At 44.7% G+C, this 23,254-nt stretch overlaps 1 protein-coding gene across 6 annotated transcripts in view; it reads right to left on the bottom strand.

The window, feature by feature from the left end:
- Nucleotides 1–23,254, bottom strand: part of LRP4 (LDL receptor related protein 4) — a 95,285-nt gene that overhangs the window by 14,884 nt on the left and 57,147 nt on the right. For 5 of the 6 annotated variants that reach the window (XM_021401383.1, XM_021401380.1, XM_021401381.1 and 2 more), the window contains 18 exons: nt 16,847–16,963; nt 13,947–14,060; nt 13,387–13,503; nt 10,837–10,965; nt 10,398–10,517; nt 10,149–10,274; nt 8,489–8,614; nt 7,886–8,020; nt 7,594–7,719; nt 5,961–6,191; nt 5,503–5,659; nt 4,949–5,166; nt 4,423–4,599; nt 3,742–3,867; nt 2,840–3,048; nt 2,135–2,216; nt 1,381–1,486; nt 267–468 (listed from right to left, as the gene is read on the bottom strand). In XM_021401383.1, coding sequence (XP_021257058.1) covers nt 267–468; nt 1,381–1,486; nt 2,135–2,216; nt 2,840–3,048; nt 3,742–3,867; nt 4,423–4,599; nt 4,949–5,166; nt 5,503–5,659; nt 5,961–6,191; nt 7,594–7,719; nt 7,886–8,020; nt 8,489–8,614; nt 10,149–10,274; nt 10,398–10,517; nt 10,837–10,965; nt 13,387–13,503; nt 13,947–14,060; nt 16,847–16,963 — 2,618 coding nt within the window. The remainder of the gene's footprint in view (nt 1–266; nt 469–1,380; nt 1,487–2,134; nt 2,217–2,839; nt 3,049–3,741; nt 3,868–4,422; nt 4,600–4,948; nt 5,167–5,502; nt 5,660–5,960; nt 6,192–7,593; nt 7,720–7,885; nt 8,021–8,488; nt 8,615–10,148; nt 10,275–10,397; nt 10,518–10,836; nt 10,966–13,386; nt 13,504–13,946; nt 14,061–16,846; nt 16,964–23,254) is intronic. The other variant, XM_021401378.1, reaches the window with a different exon arrangement.

Here is a 23,254-nt window from a genome sequence, read left to right as displayed (position 1 = left end):
GGCTTCCCTTGTCCCTTCTCAACATTAAAATGTACAGACACAGCACAAGCAGACTGATGGGGTAACGTGAGCCCTCAAACAGAGATTCCCTCAAACATAGTTTACAACTAAAAGGGAACTTCTCTCCTGGTGAAAGCAGCCCAGCATGTCTTGATTTGGAAGATTTCACTTTCAACTGGAAAGAGAGGCAGGGGCCATCAGCACTCTGTGCTCTAGGACTTGTACCTCATGTTCCCAGACTCCCTCCTCAAAGACGATTTCCATACCTTCCTGTTGCTGCCATCCAGACTGGCATACTCAATGGTCTTCATGCCTGCATCTGCCCAGTACAAGCGCTGTGACTCATAGTCAATGGCTAAGCCATTAGGCCATGTCAAGTTGGAGAAAATGATCACCAAGCGATTTGAAGCATCCATACCAGCACGCTCAATTTTTGGGTTGGCTCCCCAGTCAGTCCAGTACATGAACCTGAACACAAGGCCAAGATAGAAGTGAATACCTGAAGACCGTCACTGCCATTACAGTCAGGCAGTGGCTGTAGTGAGAAGTAAAAGAGCCTGGTGCCTTCAGCAGCTAGCAAGAAGCAGCATTAGTCTAACATCGTACTCATGTTCAGCCTTGGGTTTTCGTATTATGCCTAAAATTATATTCAAACTGATATCCTTCCCACAGCCCATGTGCAGGCTTTATTAAAACATGGAGGAAAAAGTTCAGGATCTAATAACTAACCAATTATTTACCAGTCTTCACCATTGACCCTTTGTACTGTTGCTGCACTGGTGTTTCAGTTATTCACTCAAGAAAATTATAGCACACTTCTTTCTATCCACGCAATTCCCAGCTCCACACTCTTGTAAGAAGCAAAATCTTTTATTGAAACCATTTGTTTCTGTTACTCTACCCAGCTTTGCTTTTCATGCTGCAGCTGATCCTTCAGTACTCCCACTGACACAACGCTTTGAAGCAAATAGGTCACTAATGTCACATCATGCTTAAGATCAGCACTAATTTACTTGAGGAGATCCTTCTGTTTCAACTCTGGTTGAAGAGCAGAGAGCTTCAACATAGATGTGAAACAATTAGATTAAAAACAATTAAATAGAAAACATCTTGTTTGCCTAATTCACAACATTTTCTGAACCAAATCTTAGTTAAATCCCAAGGACAAACAAATGAAAATATCTGCCTGCTCTTGCAGCATGACACGCAGTTACTCCAGCTTATCTTGTTCCACTAGCATCCAAAATCAGGTCTCTAATTTCAGACTTTGGCAGGATGTAGAACAAAGGTGCCAGAGAGATAAATGCACAAAATCAAAGCACTTGAACATCTTAAGATGTTCAGAATTTCCATGTCACCCCAGAAAAAAGAATCTCTCACCCTCCAACAGGGTCCACTACGATATCTCTAGGTCTGTCTAGGTTCTCCCAGATCAGAACGGTCCTCATGGTCCCATCTGTGTTAGAGACCTCTATTCGATCTGTTCCTACAAAGATTGAAAGAAAGAATTAGACATGCACCTCAGGTATAAGAGATAAGGAAAATACTATTCATACAGCAATGCTTTTTTTCTCCTTCCCCCATCTCTCTTCCTATCTGGAAGATAAATAAGAAATGTGGCTCAAAGTATCACCCCTGCCACTTCATGTCACCTGTGTGGCTGTGACTGGTGCCAAGTTCTGTGTCAATGCAAACCAGCTCTTTCCTAAGCTACCACAGTATCTATATAACAGAGACAGAAGACAACAGCTGGAGAAGAATTACCTTTCTTACATCTCTTTGAACTTGTACTCTGACAGGGAACAACCTTCAAATCCTACCTGCTGCATGCACCCCAAGATACACTGTTGGAAGATATACGAACACACATGGATACAAGCTCTGCAGTGAGAGCAGTGGAACTTGACTTCTGTCATAAGTCTTCCCAAAGAATTAGCACCAGGAACACCAAGAGGTAAACTAATGATTCCACTTCAACTCCCCCTTTGTTTAAGGGACTTTCATCTCATGTGGGTTTTTTTGCTAGACTGAAATAGGCAAATTTGTGATGAGATAGAGAACTATTCAGCTATTATTCAGTTTTCATTACTAATAATGAAGACTGAAGCTTCAGTAAAGCAGAGGAGCCCGGTACCTGCATCAGTCCAGTACAGTTTGTTGGTAACCCAGTCAATTGCCAGTCCAGCTGGACTTTCCAGGCTGGTATCGACCACAACCTAAATAAAAACAAAAACAAGAAAATCCTTAGTGAGATCAGACCCTAGTGAAAAAGCACTAGCCCAATGTGCTACTCATTCACAAACATGACTTTCAAAAGACAGAAGTCCAAGCAGAACAATAGCATAAGAGAGTGAGCATTAAGGATTTATTAGTTCAAATAAGTCTTACACTTGAAGTTATACATCTGTTTTTCATGTCTGCTCAAAACACAACTCCAACTTTTGAATTCTGTTTGCTGCATTCATGGTAACAATAGCATAAGGGCATGTATAAGTCCCAAGGCATGCAGGTTTGTTACAAATATAGTACATAACAGAAAATGCAAAACATCTTCCTTTCAGATTTTAGGGCTACAACAGAGGAATTAACCACAGCTCGTAAATCAACATGCTTTTTCCCACTTTAGGATTTTCCAGATAAACAGGAACGTGCACCAAACTTATGTTTTAAGTGTTCAGTGACCTCAGAGCCCATCTGTGCCAGAACTAGGCAAATCAATAAACAATAAATCCAACATAAACTACAGTTCCTTAGGAAGCCAGTGTTTCCTAGTGGCTTCAAACCTAATGTTCAAGGAGTATCCTGGCTAGATGGTCTCCACACATAGTTAACACTGTACCTCCTGGCCTGATCCATCCCATTTTGCTCGGCTGATTGAGTCGATGCTAACATCTGTCCAGTAGACATAGTCATCCTTTGAGTCCCAGTCCAGAGCCACTGCGCTGCGCACATCAGCAAGGGGGATAACATCATCTGACAGGTCATCTGTGTCAAAGCTGATCCGACGGATGTCCATCCTTCGGGCAAAAAGCAGGAACTTGTCAAGACCTGATCAAAGGTCGAAAGGTCTCCTTTTAATTTCTCTAAGTTCAACAACACAGTGATAGACACAGACAATTCCCTGCTATATAACCACTTACATCATCTCTCATTGACAGGTCACAGCCCAAGATTTTATTGGTAGCAAAAATTATCATCTTATAAGGGACTGAGATCAGCAGGAGGCATAGGAGTAGAGAACGTATCCCGGGGTAATCTTTGCTAAGGGAATAAATTCAACCATATTCTTCAAAAAATGGCATAGATATATTCCCAAATTAAATAGCTATGCCATCTCTTGAGAATCTAGGACAACAGTTGGCCTAATTCTCCCACATGGTTGCAAACTGAGAGAAACTCTGGCAGTCAACAAGGTTGAATATCTTGGTCATCACTGACACAGCTCCTATGAAAGCTTTAGGAAAAGCTGTGACAGGCAGTGTGGCATCAATAGCAGCCCTGGTGTAAAGATCTATGGATGGATCTTCTCTGCACCCCCACCCATCCAGCCTAGCGAAGGAAATGGGAATGCAGAACAGGGAAATGCATCAAGAAGGTGAGGCATTCTCCAACAGGGCCCTTAATATTATCCAGTCCATCCAGCTTTATCTCCTTGGAAGAAACTGCTGCATATTCCCACAACCAACCCTCTGCCACCCATAAAACATCCCGACACACAGTCTGTGGTCCCACCTCACTTACTCTGAGCACAGGCATGGCTGCTGGTCTTGCGGAAGCCAGTGGGGCAGGCGCAGGTATAATCCTTGCTGCTCGGCAGGCAGAGGTGTGTACAGCCGCCATTGTTGGCTCCACAGCGGTTTCTCCCTGCTCAAGTAGCCAAAGACAAAAATAACCACGCATAAAGCAAAGAGTAAATAAAAGGGGAAAAACACCAGCCAAGATGCAAAGCCCCACGTGGATGAGATAACTTGTCTACACAAATATTAATTGAGAATAAGAAATCAAATTAAAGCACTAACTCCATTTTTAGGGGTCAGTTTAGTAGAAAAAAAATTTAAATCAATGTACTTCCCAAACAGATTACAGTAATTTAAGAGGAATATGGGAGGTGTCATTCAGCACTAGTGCTCACTTATGTTCCTCCCACCTCTCCCCAAACAGCCACCAGTTATTTCCCACTGAAAAGCATTCACCTCTGAGTGTCAGCAGGGGGAGCTGCGGTAACACCTAGCACAGGGTTACTGCCGCTGCGGCACCTAAACAGAACTGCTGGATGGAACAAATGCTGCGGCAGCCCTCGACAGAAGTGGGGGATGCATCAATATTCTCAGTTCAGCCTTGACATCTCTCTGCTTTAAAGAGTGGGAGGCAGCAACAGCTCTACCAGCAGCTCAAATTGGTCTCTATCCTCTCTGCAGTTACCTGCTGGCTGGCGCTGAGGATGCAGTGTGTGGATATCCATCGGAAAGTGGAGTTTGTTCCGGATGATCTCCTGGTTCTTGCCTGTGAATTTGTTGGCACTATTAATGCTCTTGGTGTGCCAGTCTGTCCAGTACAAACTGTCCTCAAACACGGTGATAGCAAATGGGTGCGGAAGGCCTGTAATAGACATCAAATACAGAGCTTTCATCATGTTCTACAGGACTCATGATAGCAGAGAAGCAAGGGAAGTCTTACTGCTACCCCTCAGGCACCACCACAGTCAGTCTGCTCAAATCCACCTTACACTAATGTGACAAGACACTTCCTTTCTCCTGTCCATTGGTGTCTGAATAGCAAAGCCCATCCCTTATTAGTGACAGAATTCATCCCACAGCAATTAAAAAATATATACTCATAGAGTAACAAGTCACCTACAAGCAGGTGGCTCTGAAATTCAGCTAAGCACCATGCCATTCTGCCTTCTTTACTGCAGAGAGCATTTCCAGTACCTAGCTCCATTACTTACCTTGGCTAATAACAGCTTTCCTATTCCGTCCGTCGAGGTCAGCCCTCTCAATGACATGGTGTTTGGCATCCACCCAATACATCCGATGCCCTGCATAGTCAATGGTCAATCCGTTGGGCCAGAATAGGTGCGTATCCGCAATGATGCGTCGATTAGAGCCATCCATGTTGGAATACTCAATGCGGGGAGTGTTGCCCCAGTCAGTCCAGTAGATTGTGCTGGAGGGGGCAGGGAGACACAGGTTAAAAAACGAATGTCCCACCTAATGCATACTGCAACACTTCCTATCAGGGCAAAACAATGTTGTTCCTGTGACCTCAAGCACGAGACTGAGTCACAGCCATGGGAGAAGCAACAGCCAGAAAGGTAACACCCAGCATTTTCAGGCTGTTGAAACCTGAAGGGTCCAGAATAGCTCCGAAAGCCCTCAGCTTCCAAGGCTTCCCAAACTGCAGGTACCAAACAAAGGGCTTGCACCCAGAAACACCCTTAGTGACCACTGTTCACCCAAGCCTTGCATGGAAGGCTCACCAAGGACTCAAGTTCTCACTCACCCCTCCATAGGATGGAGGGCAATCGCCCGGGGTTTCTCCAGGTTCTGCCACAAAAGCACCTTCCTGTGAGTACCATCCAAATTTGCTACTTCAATTCGAGATGTTCCAGAGTCTGTCCAGTATAATTTGTCATGTATCCAGTCAATAGCAAGTCCACCTATCTCCAGGGGAGAATTAAGCACAGAATGAAATAAGGAGCAGGCTCTGCTCAGAAAAATAGTTCCCTTTCCTTCTTAGCCTCAAGGAAGGCCAGGTTTAGTCCTCCTGTCTTATTCTCCTTCGGCAGAAATAAATTCCAGGGGGACAGTTATCTCACACTCATTCCATCCAGCCCAAACCAGTGTTTAAGGAGGTACATTCTATTCTGAATGCAGGGTACCTACTTTTCTCCACTCACTCATCCCTGTTCTCACACCATAGACAGGGCATAGGCTTTTGCCTTTTTTGTGGTGACGCACCTGGGCTCTCCAAACCTGTGGAAACCACTTCTTCCACATTGCTACCATTCAGATTGGCCCTCATTATGCGATCCAGAGTGACATCAGACCAAAATACCAGCTCCTTGCTGTGATGGAAGTCAAGGGCAATGGCATTTTCCAAGTTGTTCAGGAGCAGTGTATACTCTGAGCGATGAGGCAACACTTGGCGGATATCAATTCGATTGGCAAAAAGCAGCACTGGCTCAGGCCCTGAGGGTATATGAGAAGACAGCATTACAGTACTTTGATGGAGTCCTGCCTACCATTCCCTTTACTACAAGTCTCAGAACACAATCTTGAAGTGCTGGCAGTAAGAAATCAAGGCCCAAGTAGAAAACACCTCAGACAGCTCTTTTCCTAACCCCATCACATAGTTCTACTTTGAAAATGGGCAGTTTTAAAGCTCTTGGCAAATGTTCACTCAGCAAGATGTGATCAGTCCAGGTCCCATTAGAGCTCATCTCACCTGAAGCCATACCACTAGGCACAAACTTGGCAGCAAGGTTATAGTTTCCTTTGTCTCTATCCACCTCCCAGCCATGCAAACACACAAGCTCTACCACACCTTCTACCACAACCTACAACCACAGCAAAACAGGACACAGTTAAAGTATGCCTCAGCCAGATACAAAGTCAGTAGATACTTCCACCAAAAAAAAATAATTCAAGTTCTTTATGAAGAAAGTTTGAGAGAGTTGGCTTTGTTTATCTTGGAGAAGAGAAGACTCTGGGCAGACCTCATTGCAGCCTTCCAGTTCTTGAAGGGAGCTTGTAAGCAGGAAGTGGAGTGACTTTTTACATGGTCTGTTAGTGATAGGACAAGGGGAAATGGCTTTAAACTAAAAGAGGGGAAATTTAGGTTAGACATTAGAAAAAAATTCTTTACTTGGAGGGTGATGAGGCACTGGAAGAGTATGCCCAGAGAAGTTGTGGATGCCCATCCTTCGAGGAGTTCAAGGTGAGGTTGGATGGGGCTCCAGGGCAGCCTGATCTAGTGAGTGGCAACCCTGAGCACAGCAGGGGGGTTGGAGCTTGATGATCTTTAAGGTCTCTTCCATTCTAAGCTATTCTATGATTCTTTGTGGATTTCATGAGGGTAATTCCTAATTATATTCTTAATTCCTGAAATTGAATTCCTAACTCATCAGCTTCTACATCATGAGAGCTGAGGAATCAAGTTAAATAAATGTATAGATGCCCTTAAAAACCATGTCTTCACAGTAGTCACTCAGGACTGGTCACCAGCATCTAAAGTCAAACCAGAGCAAAGAGATGTGGTGCAACTTCATTGACAAGGAAGGACTGAGACACTTCCTAAACAGAAACATGATGCTGTTTCTGCCTCAGGGCGTAGGCCACCAGGAATGACAAGGAATAAGAAAAGAAAGCAGAGGCTGTCCTGCTGGCAAGGAAAGGAACAGTGAAATACCTCCTCCCACAGTCAAAATCACAAAATTTTCAGTCTTTCACCAACAATGTAGGCATACCTAACACAAATTTAGGTAATTCCTTGTGTGTAAACAGCATAATGCTGCCAGTGAAGTGTTAGAGGCAAAGTTAAGAGAACTGGGCCAACAAACACACACCAGAGTAAGACTGAATTTCTGTTTACCTAGAGCTTTGCAGCTACGCTTGTCAGGGCGCAGCTCGTAGCCTTGCTCACACCAGCACTGGAAGCCACCTTCACTGTTGGTACAGCCTTGGCTGCAGTAACCTTCCTCAGCACATTCATTCACATCTGCATGTTAGAGAAAAAGGGATAAAATTACTGTTATACCATTAACAATAGCCATTCTCACCACAAGCTTGATTCTGCCTTCATGCTCCAATTTACTCCCCATCATAGCCATCAACTCGAAGCACATCAAAGCAGCAGGGAAGAGGCTACCGCTCCAAAAACCCACCTTGGCATGACCGGCCATCTTCCAGAAGCCTGTAACCTGTATGGCAGGTGCACTGCACCATCCCTCGTACCATCTGGCACTTCTGAGCACAGCCACCATTGTTGACATTGCAATTCTCCTCCCCTGTTCGTGGACCTGTGAAAGCAATAGATGAAGATAACTGAGCTGAAACCACAAAGCAGCTGCTCGTGTTCTCAGCTGTTAGGCAGCAGTTACCCTCCAGAACAGGCTAAGCAAGAAAGGGAGGATACAGGCTGTGCTGGAAGCTGCCTCTTCACAGTCAGAAATGTCTCCTGAAAGCCACAACCAACAGGGAGCAGCTCCTCCTGAGGTCTGGACAATGAAGCTTGGAATAATACAGTTGGGGATTCACTATCTCTGCAGACAGACTTTGATATCTGAGAGTATAATCTTCTCCCCATTATTCCTTCTTCATCATATGCAATTGGCAAAACCTTAGAGGTCAGTGTCCTCGGTCTTCAACCCACACTCCCTTCCATTAACACAACCTAAGCTTCCTTACACACATCCTTCAGCAACACCAAACTGACTCCCACACACAGTGCCTCCATTTATACTTAAGACTTGACTTGCAGAACTTACGGCAGTTTTGATGTGGGCTCTCATCGCTGCCATCTCCACAATCATTTGCTCCATTGCAGAGCTTCCGCTGGCCAATGCAACGCCCATTTCCACACAGGAACTGGTCTGGAGCACACTGAGGGGTCCCTGCAATAGAGGAAGAGGAAAGTAAGCACACCAGAGCTTACTGATGGAACAACAGTCATGGTGAAGCAACAGATAAAGAATGTTTTCTAAGATTGGTTACAATCTTTATATATGAACAGAAATCCATTACTTCCTCTTTCCTTGAATTCAACTCATCTTCCACTTCTTACTGCTCCAAATTTCTTTACATTGATTCAGAGGCTTGTTAGCTCTCCTCCAGACTGAGTCCAGTGTTGCTTTATTGGAAGTTCAGCTATTCAGTTTCACACAGAATGACTTCAGGGTCTTAGCTTAATTCCCTTTGGTTCCAGATTCCACAGCACTCCTGAGCATGTGTCAGAGAGGAGCAAGTTTAATCATCTGAGATGCCAAATCAGCATGGCTATGGATCTTAAGCCTGCCAAGGAATGTGTGTCTTGTCCAGCCCTAACTGCACTGTGACGGACTTGGAATGAGATTTACATGCATCCTTGAAATGTGAGCTCAGGCAACAGGATTTCACACATGAGCTACACACTTCAGCTTCTGCTGTTGGCAGGGATACTCTACCGAATTCCTGTAAGTAAAGTAATGCTATTTGTAGGGACTCTGCCAATCTAATTGTTTCTTCAGCAATAACGGTACTGTCCTATTGCCTCTTACTTCTTGTACCTCTCAAGCTGACTTTGTTAGTGGTTTCCAAATCATCACACTCTGATAATCTTAGGAATACAACCAGACAATACAGTTACCAGCAAAGAAAAAAATAACTTGGCAGACTGCCTGTAAGCAGAATGGAAAAGGGTAGCCATGAGATTATCAAAGACAAGTAAGAACTAACGGGCACATCAACTGGGAACATAGAAACATGCAGACTCACTTTTCAGAGCACAGGAATACTTTTTATAAAGAATTCTGAAACTTGGACCACGATTATCATAATGAAGATAGAGATTCTTACATAAGCTGATCTCCTAGTGTTCTAGGAATTTTCTTTCTATAGCCAACAAAAACGTAATTCTAAGTGTCACAGGTTTTTAACTCTTGCTACAGACATTAAGGTTGTTTCTCATCAGATGAGCTAGTACATGCACTGCTGTGACTAGAACCTCCAAGTTTATTCTTTGTTAATGACTATCACTATAGACCTAATGCAGAACTGCACTAATCTTACGGAAGCAATAGTTGTACTCAACCATCTCGGGGTTGGTTAGGAGTGAAGAGGTTGAATTTCAGCGGCTCTGGAATTTTGATTTGGCTTCTGGGCTGCAACAGTTCAGTGTCTGTCTCAAATACTATGTACCATACCATAGAATGGACAGGATAGAAAGATGCAGGAATCTGATATCCAACCAGAAAACACAACCGCTTTAGTTAGTCTAAGCACACAGAACTGCATGTGTTTGCAAGCTTAGAAGATAGCCTACACATCTCCTACTTTGAGAAGTACTGAAAGTTGAGGCTGAACTCCGTCAAGCCATACAAAAGAGACTTTGCTCTCCATTACCTCCAGGATGGAACTATTAGCTACAAGCAGCAAGGCAGCAGACCAAACCTGTATTTTCACAATTCTCCTCATCACTGTTGTCAGAGCAGTCATCTTCCCCATCACAGCGCCAGGACAACCGGACACAGCGCCCTGACTTACAGCGGAACTGGTCAGCTGTACACATAGATGTAGCTGAAGGATCAGAAAAAAAAATAATTAGAATTATCAGAAGAGCCTGGTTTCAATGATAACACTCCCCCACACACTCTCGCATTCAACAGAAACTGAACACTCCCTTTAGTCCCCGGCACTCACTGCAGTTCCTCTCATCTGACTGGTCATCGCAGTCAGAGTCTCCATCACACCTCCAGCCGGCATTAATGCACAAGCCACTGTTGCACATGAACTCCCCAGAGCGACATGGCTGGTGAGATGCTGCAGAGATATTAAAAAACATTGAGTGAATTCAGACCAATGGAGCAGCCAAGAAATCTCTCAATGACACGCTTACACTTTACTATTGTGGAACTTGGTCCTGTCTAGACCCCTCCCAGAAACTGCTTTAATTCTTGTGTACAGAAATGCGCTGACTACACAGTGACTCCTGTCACTACCCCCACTTACCTAAATTAAAAATAATGAAAGAGCCAGCTTACAAAGATCAATTAGATGGCTGTCTTTCCAGCTAACTCAAAATCATTTTAGGTTTGCAAGTCAGATGTTTGGAGCCATGCATCGCCCTGCACTAACTTACAGCAGTCAGATTCATCAGACCAGTCCCCACAGTCATCGTCGCCATCACAATGGTAGATGTCCAAGATGCAGCGTCCATATGCACACTGGAATTCCTCCAAGCTGCAGGTGGCAGCTGGAACATCTGACGCTAACAAAGGAATCAAACAAAAAATGCTTAAGATAACAGGGCACAATCCAATTTAGATGAAACCTTTCTCAATCTAATCACAGACTAGCAAGTAGTCAATGGAAAAGTGTTGGAAATTGCTAGTCATTGCTGCCTATCTTTGCATGACCTGTATTACTGAGAGGAACATCAATGCTGTTTGTGCTTCACCGAGGAGCAGTTTAAAGCTATATGCAAGGGGAACTGCGCAGTCAACCCACTTTTAAAAAATAAAAATAAAAAATAAAAATAAAAGAGAAGAAAGTGATGAAGATCCAAGAGTGTCACCTTCCCTCTTGTGCTCACGATACTGTCCTAGTGCCCTCTGTAAATAATTGTAATTGTTATTCAATCTCCAAAAGACAGATACAAAATAGAAATAAAAACAAAGCTATCCTTTCAGGTAGCTATGTATTAAGATTTGATGCATATCAGAATGGAAGGTTAAAATATGGCATGGTTTCTTCAAAATTTTAAGAAAAATATGCACTTGAATATCAAAGGAAGCAAGCAGCAAGGTGCCCACTTCTGCACCCGACCTTTGAAGTTTCTTCCCTCCCTATACTCTCAAGTCACCTCTCAAACAATGTTTTATCAGTAAGGAGCACTGGCAGACACCAGGCAGAGCCCAACAAACTTAGTCAAAGATTTGCCCACTGTTCTCTGTTCAGTAGTATGCTACGTGGGAAGTGATGAAAAACATGAGTCCCACACAACAGAATCTGACATCTCTTCTCCTGCTGCCCAGAGAATGAACTGCATGTTTCAGACATGTGACCCTTTCAACAGAGGAGCTCCAAAAACAGATCTATTAAACAAAAGGGAAAACAAAGACTGGCAATCTGGGACATGAACTATGCCTGCCTCTCCAACCAGGCAAAGCCTGAAGGCATGCAGCAAGAGCTCCAGTTCAGCCAGTATCCAGTGACTGGGTACCGAAATGCGTGGTTACCTGCACCTCACAAAGGAAATCCGAAAGAAGGGTTTGGTCTTCTCTGAGGAGAAAGTGAAGCCAGTGACTTAAATCCTCATATATTGTGATTAAATCATATGACCCTCTTACATCCCACATCCCCCACAAAAAAAAAAAAAAGAAAAACAAAAAAAGAATAGCCTGGTTCCACTTTGTTCTGGATGAACAATGAGCAGCATTGGATATAAGAAAAAGATGACGGCCACACTGAGGAAGGTAAGATAAAAGGAGATAGCCAAACAAGGCTTCTTAGTGAAGTTCCATACCTAAAATGCCTTATAGAGAAAACTGCCAGCCACAATTTGAGAAGCAGTCCAGCTCAGAGGAACAGGGGCACCAATTCAGGTTGCCCTTCCACCTCCATAGGAGGCAAGGTTGAAACAACATCTCACATCACTCCCCCAGGCCTATTTGTGGCGTGTAGGGAAGCAAGAGGCAAAGGAGGGAGAAAGGAGAGGGGGAAAGGCAAGGAAGAGAGGCTGCTTTCCTCTTAGAGCCCTTTCCCAGCTTAGAAATGTTTGCAGCCTCTGGTTTGCTGCCAACTCTCATTATCTAGAGAGATAAAAGACAACTCCTCCATGCACCCACTCCCCCTGCCCTTCAGGAGCTGGCAGCCTCGATTCCTCCTCCCAAAGCTTTTTGAAGTTTCCTGTTATCTAGAACAAATTCTGCAAAATGCCTTTGAGAGCACAGTGGGGGAAGGGACCACTGAAACTTTCACAGACACTAACTGCACTCAGAGACACAGCAGAGAGGCAATGGGGGTTAGGAAGAGACATAATAGACTCTTGTCCCATTTGCTACAAGGCTACGATGGTGGACGAGAAAAAAAAAAAAAAAAGACAGCTGTTGCTGGCTCTCACACCCCCATCTCTCTCTGTTCCCATCAGTGAAATCAGCTTCCAGCTAGCTCATTTACTGTCCCTTATCAGACGATGTCCTGCATAAAGCACCCGAATGATGAGAAGTTGGTTGTGCAGGCAGCCCTTGCAGCATGCCAGTTAGCAACATGCAGTCCTTGAAGATGTTATCAGTGGGCAGAGTCCTCTGAGAAATTTTGGGCAGGATTCAGACAAGAGGATAAAGAAGACAACTTTTTTCTCCCTTTTTCCCCTGCCCTTTTTCTCCTATAGTTTTATATACAGCTATAACCACTACATCATAAGCCCCCTGTTCTGAGTCAAGGTCACATAGTCATGGGAAGCAACAGAGAAGTAGCCAAGAACAGATCAAGTATTTCTGTGAGGTAACACAAAAGACACACCATCCTCTCGTGCCCTCTGGGGTAGACAACAGAAGGCAGCACAGCTGCCAGTACAGGCAGAACTAACTTGTTTCTGATCTCTGCTGCAGGAAACATGCCAAATCCCAAGACAAGAGCAGGTCCAAAGGGCTATTTCCTGTGGTTACAAAGCAAGAAGAGCACTTACGGCAATTCTCTTCATCTGAACCATCTTTGCAGTCTGTGTCACCATCACAGAACCAGTGCTCAGCTATGCAGCTGCCATCACTGCAACGAAACTCCTTCTCTGAGCATTTCCTCATATCTGCAGAGAAAGCAATAAGAAAAAAACTGACTTTTCTCAGAGTACTCAGGAAACGACCACAATGTAGTCCTGAAGCTTCTAGAGTACCAACGAACAAGACTGCTCATTAAATCACACATTTCCATGCATGCAGTGCCTGGACAAAACCACCAGTGTTCATTTAACAGACACAGAGTAGCGGATTCAAAAGGAATCCGTGGGATTTCACAATGGCATGTCAAGGAATAACAAGTCACAAGTGATTTTTGCCTGGCAAACAAGCCACAGCCCGAGATCCCAAGCAGCCAGTCAGGGAACAAAATATCCCACAAACTTGGCCCAGATGAGCTGGCTGCAAGCCCTTGACATGCTAAGGGGATCTTACAACAGCACAGGTGGGAGTCTGTGCAATGCCATTTAAGCACCAGCAGGGCACTCATCATACTTGCAGCACCACTACTCACCACACTGCTCGTCACTGTTGTCTCCGCAGTCATTGTCACCATCGCAGTGCCACAGGCTGCGGATGCAGTACCCATTCTGACATGAAAACTCATCTTCCTCACATTCTCGTGGTGCTGCAGGGACACAATGCAGAAGTAGGTGAAGGTAAGGCACAAAGATTCGTTTACCTTGTATTAAAACAAGCATATGGCATATCGTAAATAGAGCAACATCCTCCTCCAAGGATACTGCCATGCTGGAGAGTTCATTTTCTTTTCCCTAACAACATCAGGATGGCCACCGAGTGTCTCTTTCCCACTCCAACTGCAAGCTGACAGTACAGCAAGCTCCAAAGCCTGAGAACAAGGGTTGGAGGAAGGACCCAGAGCAGAGTAACTGAACTATCCACAATGTGCTGGTATTTTTGCACGTTCAAGTGATCCTTACTCCAAAAAAGGCAATGCACGCCTCTTTAAAAAAAAAAAATTAATAGGGCTTATCAGGTTTAACAAGAGCAAGTGCAGAGTCTAGCACCTGGGGAGGAATAATTGCATTCATCAGTACAGGTTAGGGGATGACCTGCTGGAGATGAGCTCTGCGGAGAAGGACCTGGGGGCCATTGTGCACAACAGGGTGGCCATGAGCCAGCAGTGTGCCCTTCTGGCCAAGAAGGCCAATGGTATCCTGAGGTGCATTAGCAAGAGTGTGGTCAGTAGGTCAAAGGAGGTGATCCTCCCCCTCTACTCTGCCCCGGTGAGGCCACATTTGGAACACTGCATCAGCTATGGGCTCTCCAGTTCAAAAAAGACAGGCATCTCCTAGGAGACCAGCAGAGGGCCACAAAGTTGATAAAAGGCCTGGAGCATCTCCCATATGAAGAAAGGCTGAGTAACCTGTGTCTGTTCAGCCTGGGGATAAGAAGACTGAGAGGGGATCTGATAAATGCTTATACATATCTGAAGGGAGGTGGGAAGCAAATGGATGTGGCCAGGCTCTTCTTGGTGGTGTGTAGCGATAGGACAAGGAGTACTGGCCTAAAACTTGAACATAGGAAGTTCCGTACCAACATGCAGAAGAACTTCTGTACGGTAAGGGTGACGGAGCACTGGAACAAGTTGCCCAGAGAGGCTGCAGAGTCTCCTATGGAGATATCCAAGACCGGTCTGGACGCCTACTTATGCGACCTATTGTAGGGTACCTGCTTTAGCAGGGGGGTTGGACTCAATGATCTCTTGATGTCCCTTCCAACCCCTGCGATTCTGTGATTATCATTATCTAGCAAATATTTAATGGTAGAATTGTAGCTCCGTCTTTTTTTCCACAATGTCCAAGTTACCTTCACAGGAAAGGAAATGTTCACTGAAAAGTGAAAGAGAAAACGTAAACTCCTTCTAAGCTCTCCAGTATTTGCAGCCTCACTCCACTCTGTCTGCCAGTCTTCTACAAAAGCTTGTCTGCAGGCCAGTGAGGAAAGAAAAAGGGACTGCAGAACTAGTACCTGAGGACTTTAAACCATCAGAAATCCTTCTATAGTTAAGTGCTAGTCTGGACAACTCCCTAGGACTCTCTTATTCACAGAACCAACTCCTTTCATTAGTCTCCAAATCTTTTGATCACACCCTTCTCTACTGTTGCCTTAAATATATGGGCATTCCAACTTTTCATGAAAAAACAGAAGACCAAACGGATCCAGGCCCATATATATTTTCTTTCATGAAAAAGAGACCAGGAAACTAAGCTTAGTCCTGCCATTCAGAACATCACACAGAACAGATGTTAAAATCCTGAACTCCGCTTTCCAATCCTCTGCCCAGATGGCAAAGATCAGGAGCATACTGATTAAAAAGTGAATTAATTACCACACAAATGTTGCATAAATAGTTAAAAAGACATGGAACAGTTTACAGCAAAGATAATTATTTTTGAATTTCTTGAGATGTGGTTGAGCCACACTGGAGTACCACATACACAATTGTTGTAGAACTCAGGAGCTGCAGGGTGATGCTTATCAAGCAGCTGCAATCAACCAGACAGCACAAAATTTTGCTCCTAGCTGCAGCCTGATATCAGCTCCAGCTACCAATGCAGCTTCAGAGAAGCTGAAGATAAAGTGCTATGCAACATGTTAGTTCCCCAGCACATGCTGCCAAGTACAGACTGGATGATCTGTTTTGGTGAAGGAAAGTTGCAACCCTGAACACCTTTTGCTAACAGAAGCCAAGCACAAATAAGAAAACATGAAAGTGTAAAAGGAGAGGGCTAACGTCCAAGGGCTCAGGCAAAATTCCCTCCGTTTTAATAAGCTGTAGAAGCACAACGGCAGTGCTCACGGCTAGCAGCCTGCCATGGCAGCTCTTCTGAAGATAGCACCTTACAGGCAGCAGACAAGCTGTCTTTCAGGGTAACTGGTCTTTGCGCAGGCAGCATCCCTACAGCACCTTTCTCTCTCCTCAGGGAACTCAGATTGAAGGGAGAAGATGCTGGGGACAAGTCAGCACAGCAGAAAAGTCAGACAGTGGAACCTGAGGCCACAGGAAGTTAGCCAGACAAGCAGTTCAGTTGGTATTTGGCAGAGGTTAGGCATTTCCATGAAGAGGGGAGGACATGAAGCACTCAGCTCAGGGAACTACTTCATGCAACATTAACTAGCAAGGCTGTGGGGCATAAACTGTTCTGCAGCTGGACAGAGAAGCACCCCTTCCCCAGGACACACATCTGAACAGCAAGCCAAGTGCCAACAAATGAGGGCTTACTGACATCAGGAACACCTCTCTGTCAGAGGAAGGATGTAGCTTATTGCAAGCCAAAGGTTTGCCTCAGCAGATAAACTCTTAGAATTCCGTGATAAAAAGGGTTAACTTTCCCCAGCCATGGCAGGTAGGCACTGCACCCACCCTCTCCCCTTAGGGAGGTGACTTACGGCAGTCCTGTTCATCAGAATCATCCTCACAGTCGTTGTCTCCATCGCAGACCCATGACCGGCGGATGCACTTCCCGTTGTCGCAGTGGAAGTCCAAGGGGGAGCAAGTGGGCAGCACTGCAACGGCAGAGAAACACCTCAGTATGAAGCTGCAGTCGGCTTCCTTCCTGAAAGTTCCTTCCTCCTAATGGAGGAAGGCTACACCTTTTATAAACAAAAGACACAAATTTTTGAGTCATGAGGAAGAGCTGTGCCTCAGATGGTGGGCCAGGGTAGGTCTGCAGTTCATCAGTCTTTCCTCCCCAGAGAAGCACTGACCTTTCCACAATAGAGTAGCTGTCATTATTCCCCACTGAGTTTATTTTTTCTCTTTCATCCCTAGGCCTGCTATCATCCTCTAATGGCACTTTTTTCAAAACAAGCAAAATTACAGTATCAACATTTTTCTGTATGCTTCACAATGCAGTCCACCCAGTTTCAATCACACAGTAAGTCCTTTAGGGTAAGAACCATGAAAAGCAATGGTTTGTGGAACAGGGTTTTCAAGGCACGTGAAAAGCACATAAAGTATCTGTTTCAGCATGGGGGCTCTGCCAGCAATTTTGTCTGAAGAACCTGCAAGGAGAAGCAGGAATCCTCTGCTGAGGATAAATTCACTGTACCTCTGCTATGGGCAGTAGAATTCAAACCCTGTTAGAGATCTCCAGAAGGGACAGAGGAAGAGGGAGCATGGGACACTTTCCTACACAGGATTCTGCTGGCAGTGGAGTGGAACCACAAATTCACTGCATTCAGTGAGGTCTGGAGCCACAAAGATGGAATTCAAGAGGGAGCATCAGCCCTGTCCTTCCCCCGCAGATGAGAGGAACACTCAACTCCAGGGAAGTTCATGCTTTTAAGTGATGCCAGCTGTGGTAGGGAAGGGGCTGCACAAAACTGTGCTCCTGACAGGTGTGTTCTCCAAAAAGCAAGGTTAGCTCAGCAACGTGAAGGGGAGCAGAGGCTAGTAGTGCCTGAAACCCTTTCATCCCAGCCCAGCTTGCCGACAGCATCTCCCATCTGTCATCAGGAGGGCCAGCCCTCTCCTACTATGCTTCTGCTTCCCCTGCCAATGCTATCCTGGAGGTGGGAGAGCAAAGGGGGGTGGGAGGGTTAAAAGAAGACTGTGAAGACAGCAGCCACACAAACAACACACAAAGAGGAGGATTGGATAAGAAGAACAAATAGTCACGTTTTCAGCTTTTCCAGCTTCCTTAACCCTCTATTTCCATTCACCCCAGGACTGCTGCCAGTGCCCTGCGAAAGCAGTATGGATTACACTACATAGAATCATTCACAGCTCTGCTCTTTATAGCATACCCTCCAACATTTCATACCAAGTGGCTGTCCTAAAAGCCTCTCACCCTATGAATACACCAGAGCAGTTAAATTCAGACTTGCTGTAACAGACACCTCTTTTTGTAAATGCAAGGCAGGCATAGGCATCCCTGTAACTGACAGGACATCACTGCAGACGTCACCACAGATGATGCTGAAGCCTGCACTAGATGACAAAACACAGAATTTGACACCAGTACTTCCGTAACTGTTTATCACATCAAGGATGCCTTGCATAGGTATCTGTCCGGAAAACACCTAGCCAGTTCAAGGTCTCAGAGACATATGAAGGAAAGGGAAGCGTACAAATCTGTATCGTCACCCCACATCCCAGACAGTACTCTGGTCTTCCAGAGGCTGACCCCTTTCCATACTCCGTCCTTTCTCTGAGCACCCCTGTGCTGCTGCATCAAAGTGAAGGGGCATCCCCCTCATCCTCAGGCCAGACAGAAGGAGAAAACACTCTAGATCCCTAAATTCTACTTCCAGACAAAACCAAGACAAAGTTTTAGATTCAGAAGGTCAGTCCAACAGATCAGCCCTCTCCCTCAAGTGCAGATCCCATACTTCGTACACTGAAGCAGACCTTCACTGGCCTCAGCTGCCATTTCAGGACTAAGACCATCCCCCCAGCATATGCTTTTCTGTCTGCTCTCCCCAGTCCCAGCGTGACTAATCACCAAAGGACTGCACAGGAGCCGCCTGGAAGGGAATTTGCATGCTGACTCTCCGGGGGAGAATTCTTCAGGCTCCCAGAGGGTTAGGCCATTAGCACTGGTTCAGAGCTGATACCATTATCCCATTGAATTGCTGCACCCCTTCATGAGGTAAGGACACAAAATGAAATTCCACCCCTACAGGGAGCAGTTCAGCCAATTTCATACTCCCCCTAAATATAAAAATTGAGCTTCAAGCACAGAGAGGGGGGGGTGCAGGAGCAGAGGAAAGAGAGCGAAACACATACAAAGGAGGACCTAATTCCCACCCCAGCAGACAGCAAGTGTGTGCCAGCCCAGACAGCACCAGGGGGGAGATAAATCCCTTTCTACAGGAGCGCTCCTTTAAAGGAGGAAGAAAAAAAAATCCCAAAACTACTTAAGACCAAAAAAAAAAAAAAAAAGACCCTAATGAATGAAGGCTGATGTTTCATAAAGCTTAGGAATCGCCAATGGGATCAGGACAGGGATCCATGTAAATTTGTAACCTGAATCTAATCATGCTCAGAAACAGACGCTTCAAAGGAAAATGCAGGAGATTCCAGGAGCAGCTTTCATGCAGGGGCAGTCTCTCCCTAACCTCTTTTCTCAGCCCTGCCCCTCCCATCCCACAGTCCCTTCTCCCCATTAAAAAGCAGACTGTCTTCACAGAAACATTCCCGCTTGTTCTACATACGTCAGCTTCAGTTTCACTGTACAGCCCTTTGTTCTGGGACTATTACCGTTCAGCTCTTCTGCTGGTCATTTATTTCTTCATACTTTGATGGAGATGAGTTTTATTCCTAAGAAGTTAAAGCTGAGGGCACATCATTAGCCCAGAGCTAATGTTGAGTGCTTTTGTAAATATATCCAGACAAGATGTTTGGAAATTCAAAGTTAAGAGGAAATTCAAAAGTTAAGATGTCACACTTGGGAAACACATTTATACGACATTCAAACTGCCTCCACTATATTTTCCTCTGACATGACGGAATAGCTGTACAATAAGGTAAGTGTATTTCACTGCTTTGACTAATTTTAAAAGCCACACTTCCACGTTCAGTCAGTTCAGTCAGAAGTTGAAGTTCAGTCAGTTTCTCTCAGTCAGAAGAATACATGGCCACACAACTGAAATGTTAAGAACTTCTACTGGCACAGAGGGAGCAAGACCTCTCTGGACAAAGTGGATTGGCAGCTAGAAGACTGGAAAAAGAGCATTTGCATTTTCTCCCCAGATTTGATTGTCACTACTGCATGACTGTGGGACAGTTTTGGCTCTTCAGCTCAATTTCTACCAGTGGTAAAATTAAGGGTGTTTATTACTTCCTAAGAAAGCTGCAAGGCTTTCATAGGCACAATTTCAACTGATGAGAAAATAATCATTGCACTAACACGTTTTCACCACAGCTCAGAGCAGGATTAGGTAACACAACGGTAAACACAGTAACACATCGCTCCTCCACTTCCCCACTCAATTCATTTCATCTTGCCACATCTGCACAAATTAGCAGCATTTTTCCTAAAAGAGATGCGCGAAGGCAAATCCTAGGATAGAGCTGAAGACAGAAAAATGCCCGGAAAGACAGGAACTAATCTGCTTTCCCAGGCAGAGAGAACAAGCACGAGGAAAGGAAGCCTGTGGGAAGAGCAAATCGAGCCAGCGACAACGCAAGAGAGCACATCTGTCGACTGACAGTGAGCAACACAAAAAGGCCTTTGAACTTCCAACCATTTCCCTGAGCTCATCCCTCTGCATGGTCACACTGGACATCATCCAAGGTTTCGGCAAAGCTAGGTCTATCGTAGGGCTGCTGTTCCTCCCCCTCTCCCAACTCCTATTACACAGGGCACTCTTTTATGGCCAAGATGAAGGAGAGGGGGAGGGCAGGGGGAAAGGGAAGTTTATAAGGTGAAACGCAGACTGAATCACGTCCTCCTGTCCTTTGAACACTTTATCCCCCTTGCCTGCAGTGACCAGGTTGCTTTGTATCCAAGGACAGCAAGTGACTGGTGCCCTGAGCTGGATCACAGCAATTTGAATGACACTGTTTGATTAGACAATCTCTTTGTCACATGAAGAATGAGGGGTCAATTTAAAAATAAATTACAAAATGTTCATACCACCTATAGCTTGAGACCCACGTGTGTATGCACACACATCCACACAGACACGTGCACACAGAGATCTGTTTGCTGAGCTCTGCAGCACAGCAGGCCTTAGGTCCACAAACAAGAATAAAGGCTGTTAGTAAGCTCCCAGGAAAGAAGAGGAGACACTACATTCCAACAGCCACATCTTGTAGAATAACAAAAAATATTTTCAACAGTGCACCAGCACTTGGCTGGTCAAAAAAAAAAAAAAAAAAGAAAGAAAGAAAGAAAGAAAAACTGTATCAGTACCCAATCTTCCACAGCCCTTCAATGAAAAGCTCTGCGTCTGACGTGGGACTGCATTAATTGTGATGCCTTTTGAAGGAAGCACATATATACTAAGCCCAATGAAATGATAAAGCATGGAGCAAACTTTACTCACAAGAAAGAGTAGCTGTGGAAGCGTTATCTTTTCAAGAGAAACCATAAACGGAGTTCCTAAGTAGCCAAACTAGAAGTTTAGAAGCAAAGCTTCACCTGAGCTCTTGCATATGTGCTCAAAACTGGTGATTATGGGGAAGATGTTATGGGGAAGCTTCCAGTAATTTATGCAAGATTTTTATCCTCACAACACTGCTAAACAGAGTTAATGGAGGACTGATAAGTGTAGTAGTTATACTGTTTCTGGCAGCAAAGAGACCATCTCCTAGACTTGAATGAGCTGTTGCTCAGGAGGAATTATATAAAGCTCTCAAATGAGATAGGAACAGCAAGCCACTCTCTAAGCTTTAAGGTAAATTCTTCTTCAGGCCCTTTTAATGAAATAGTGTTGTTCAACAGAGCATGCAGCTAAGCAAGGAAGTCTGTGTCCCAAGGAGCTGCACATTTACAAGCTGAGGAGGTACAATATAGATGCTAAATTCAAAAAAATTCTGAAAATTCTAAATTCTGTTGTGGAATGTTGGGGGATTTGGCCTATCTTATGAGACACAGAACTATTTATCAATCCTCGGGCCAAATTTACTCAGTTGTCCTTTCACCCCTGCCACAGGAAGCAAGACTCATTCACACCACACTGAACTTCAAAGTGCTTGTAGAAGGGCAGAATGAAAACCATTCCTCTGTTTGCACGCAGCTTTCGTTAGGGACAGTCCGAAGTAGTCTCTGTTGGCACAAGGCAGGCAGGCAGCTGAGCTACTCTGGGCATGTGTAGCAAAGGCTTCCAAGCCAGACACTGTCAGGAAGCCAGAGAGCTGACACCAGAGAAAGTCTATGAAGCTGGCATGACAGCTGGGACATTGCTTATTACTATTATTACTACAGAACTTTGGCCTCTAAACATGATCCTGAGCAGGAAGTCAACATGTCATGGAATAATTGGCTCCCATCACTGCAGGGCTTCAGATTTTTAAGAAAAACAGCTCCTATCATAGCCAGGTAAGCACAGGCAAGATTCTACCAAGAATTACAGGAAAAAACCTGTGAGAGCCAGGCAATCAGTACAGGACACCAACACAAGCTAAAAATACTTACAGGAAAGTCAGTCAGGTTGGGGTGTATAGAAGGGGAAAAACCTCCTGCAAATGACTCTAAAAGCGTCTGTTTACTTAATAGTTTGCAAAATAACATTAAGGAAAAAAAAAAACAAAACCCAGAGAACTTATATCAAAACTGGAAAATCTCTCTCAAAAGGAAGAAACAGTCCCTGTCTCTACTCCTGTTTTTCATAGGTGCAGCTTTCTCACTGCTGAGTCTTATATCTTGCTTTCTTAACACACAGCTTGTTTCAAGTTACCTGTCACTCTTCAACTGAAATGATAGATTAGCAGTTCCAGGCTAGATAATAGCTTTGCTATAGAGCATTTAGTAAACTCTGGTCACCTACTTAAGCATATTCAGGGTCTATAGATACTGATTCAAAACTGAATCACAATTTGATAATTTTCGCTTTTCCCATTACCCTGGGTTTCGCTCTCCTGCTTCATTAGGAGTATAGGCGTCCAACGTCTTCCCACTCTCACCTTGCTTTCTCAATAAAGTTGACAAAACTTTTGGCAACTTGTTCTTTCATCTCCATACAGTATACATACGAGCCGATACACTCAAGGAAAAGTAGATGTTAAAACAAGCATGGTCACAACTTAATTTCTCTGAGGAGTCTGGACAGTCACAGAAGAAAGAAGAAATTCCCGCAATTCTCTAAGACTAGCCTGCAAGAAACCAGGGGAAATGTGGGATTCCTTGC

The sequence above is a fragment of the Numida meleagris genome, chromosome 6 (genome assembly GCF_002078875.1).
Source record: "Numida meleagris isolate 19003 breed g44 Domestic line chromosome 6, NumMel1.0, whole genome shotgun sequence".
Classification (NCBI taxonomy): Eukaryota; Metazoa; Chordata; class Aves; order Galliformes; family Numididae; genus Numida; species Numida meleagris.
This window is presented reverse-complemented; position numbering and strand designations above follow the sequence as displayed.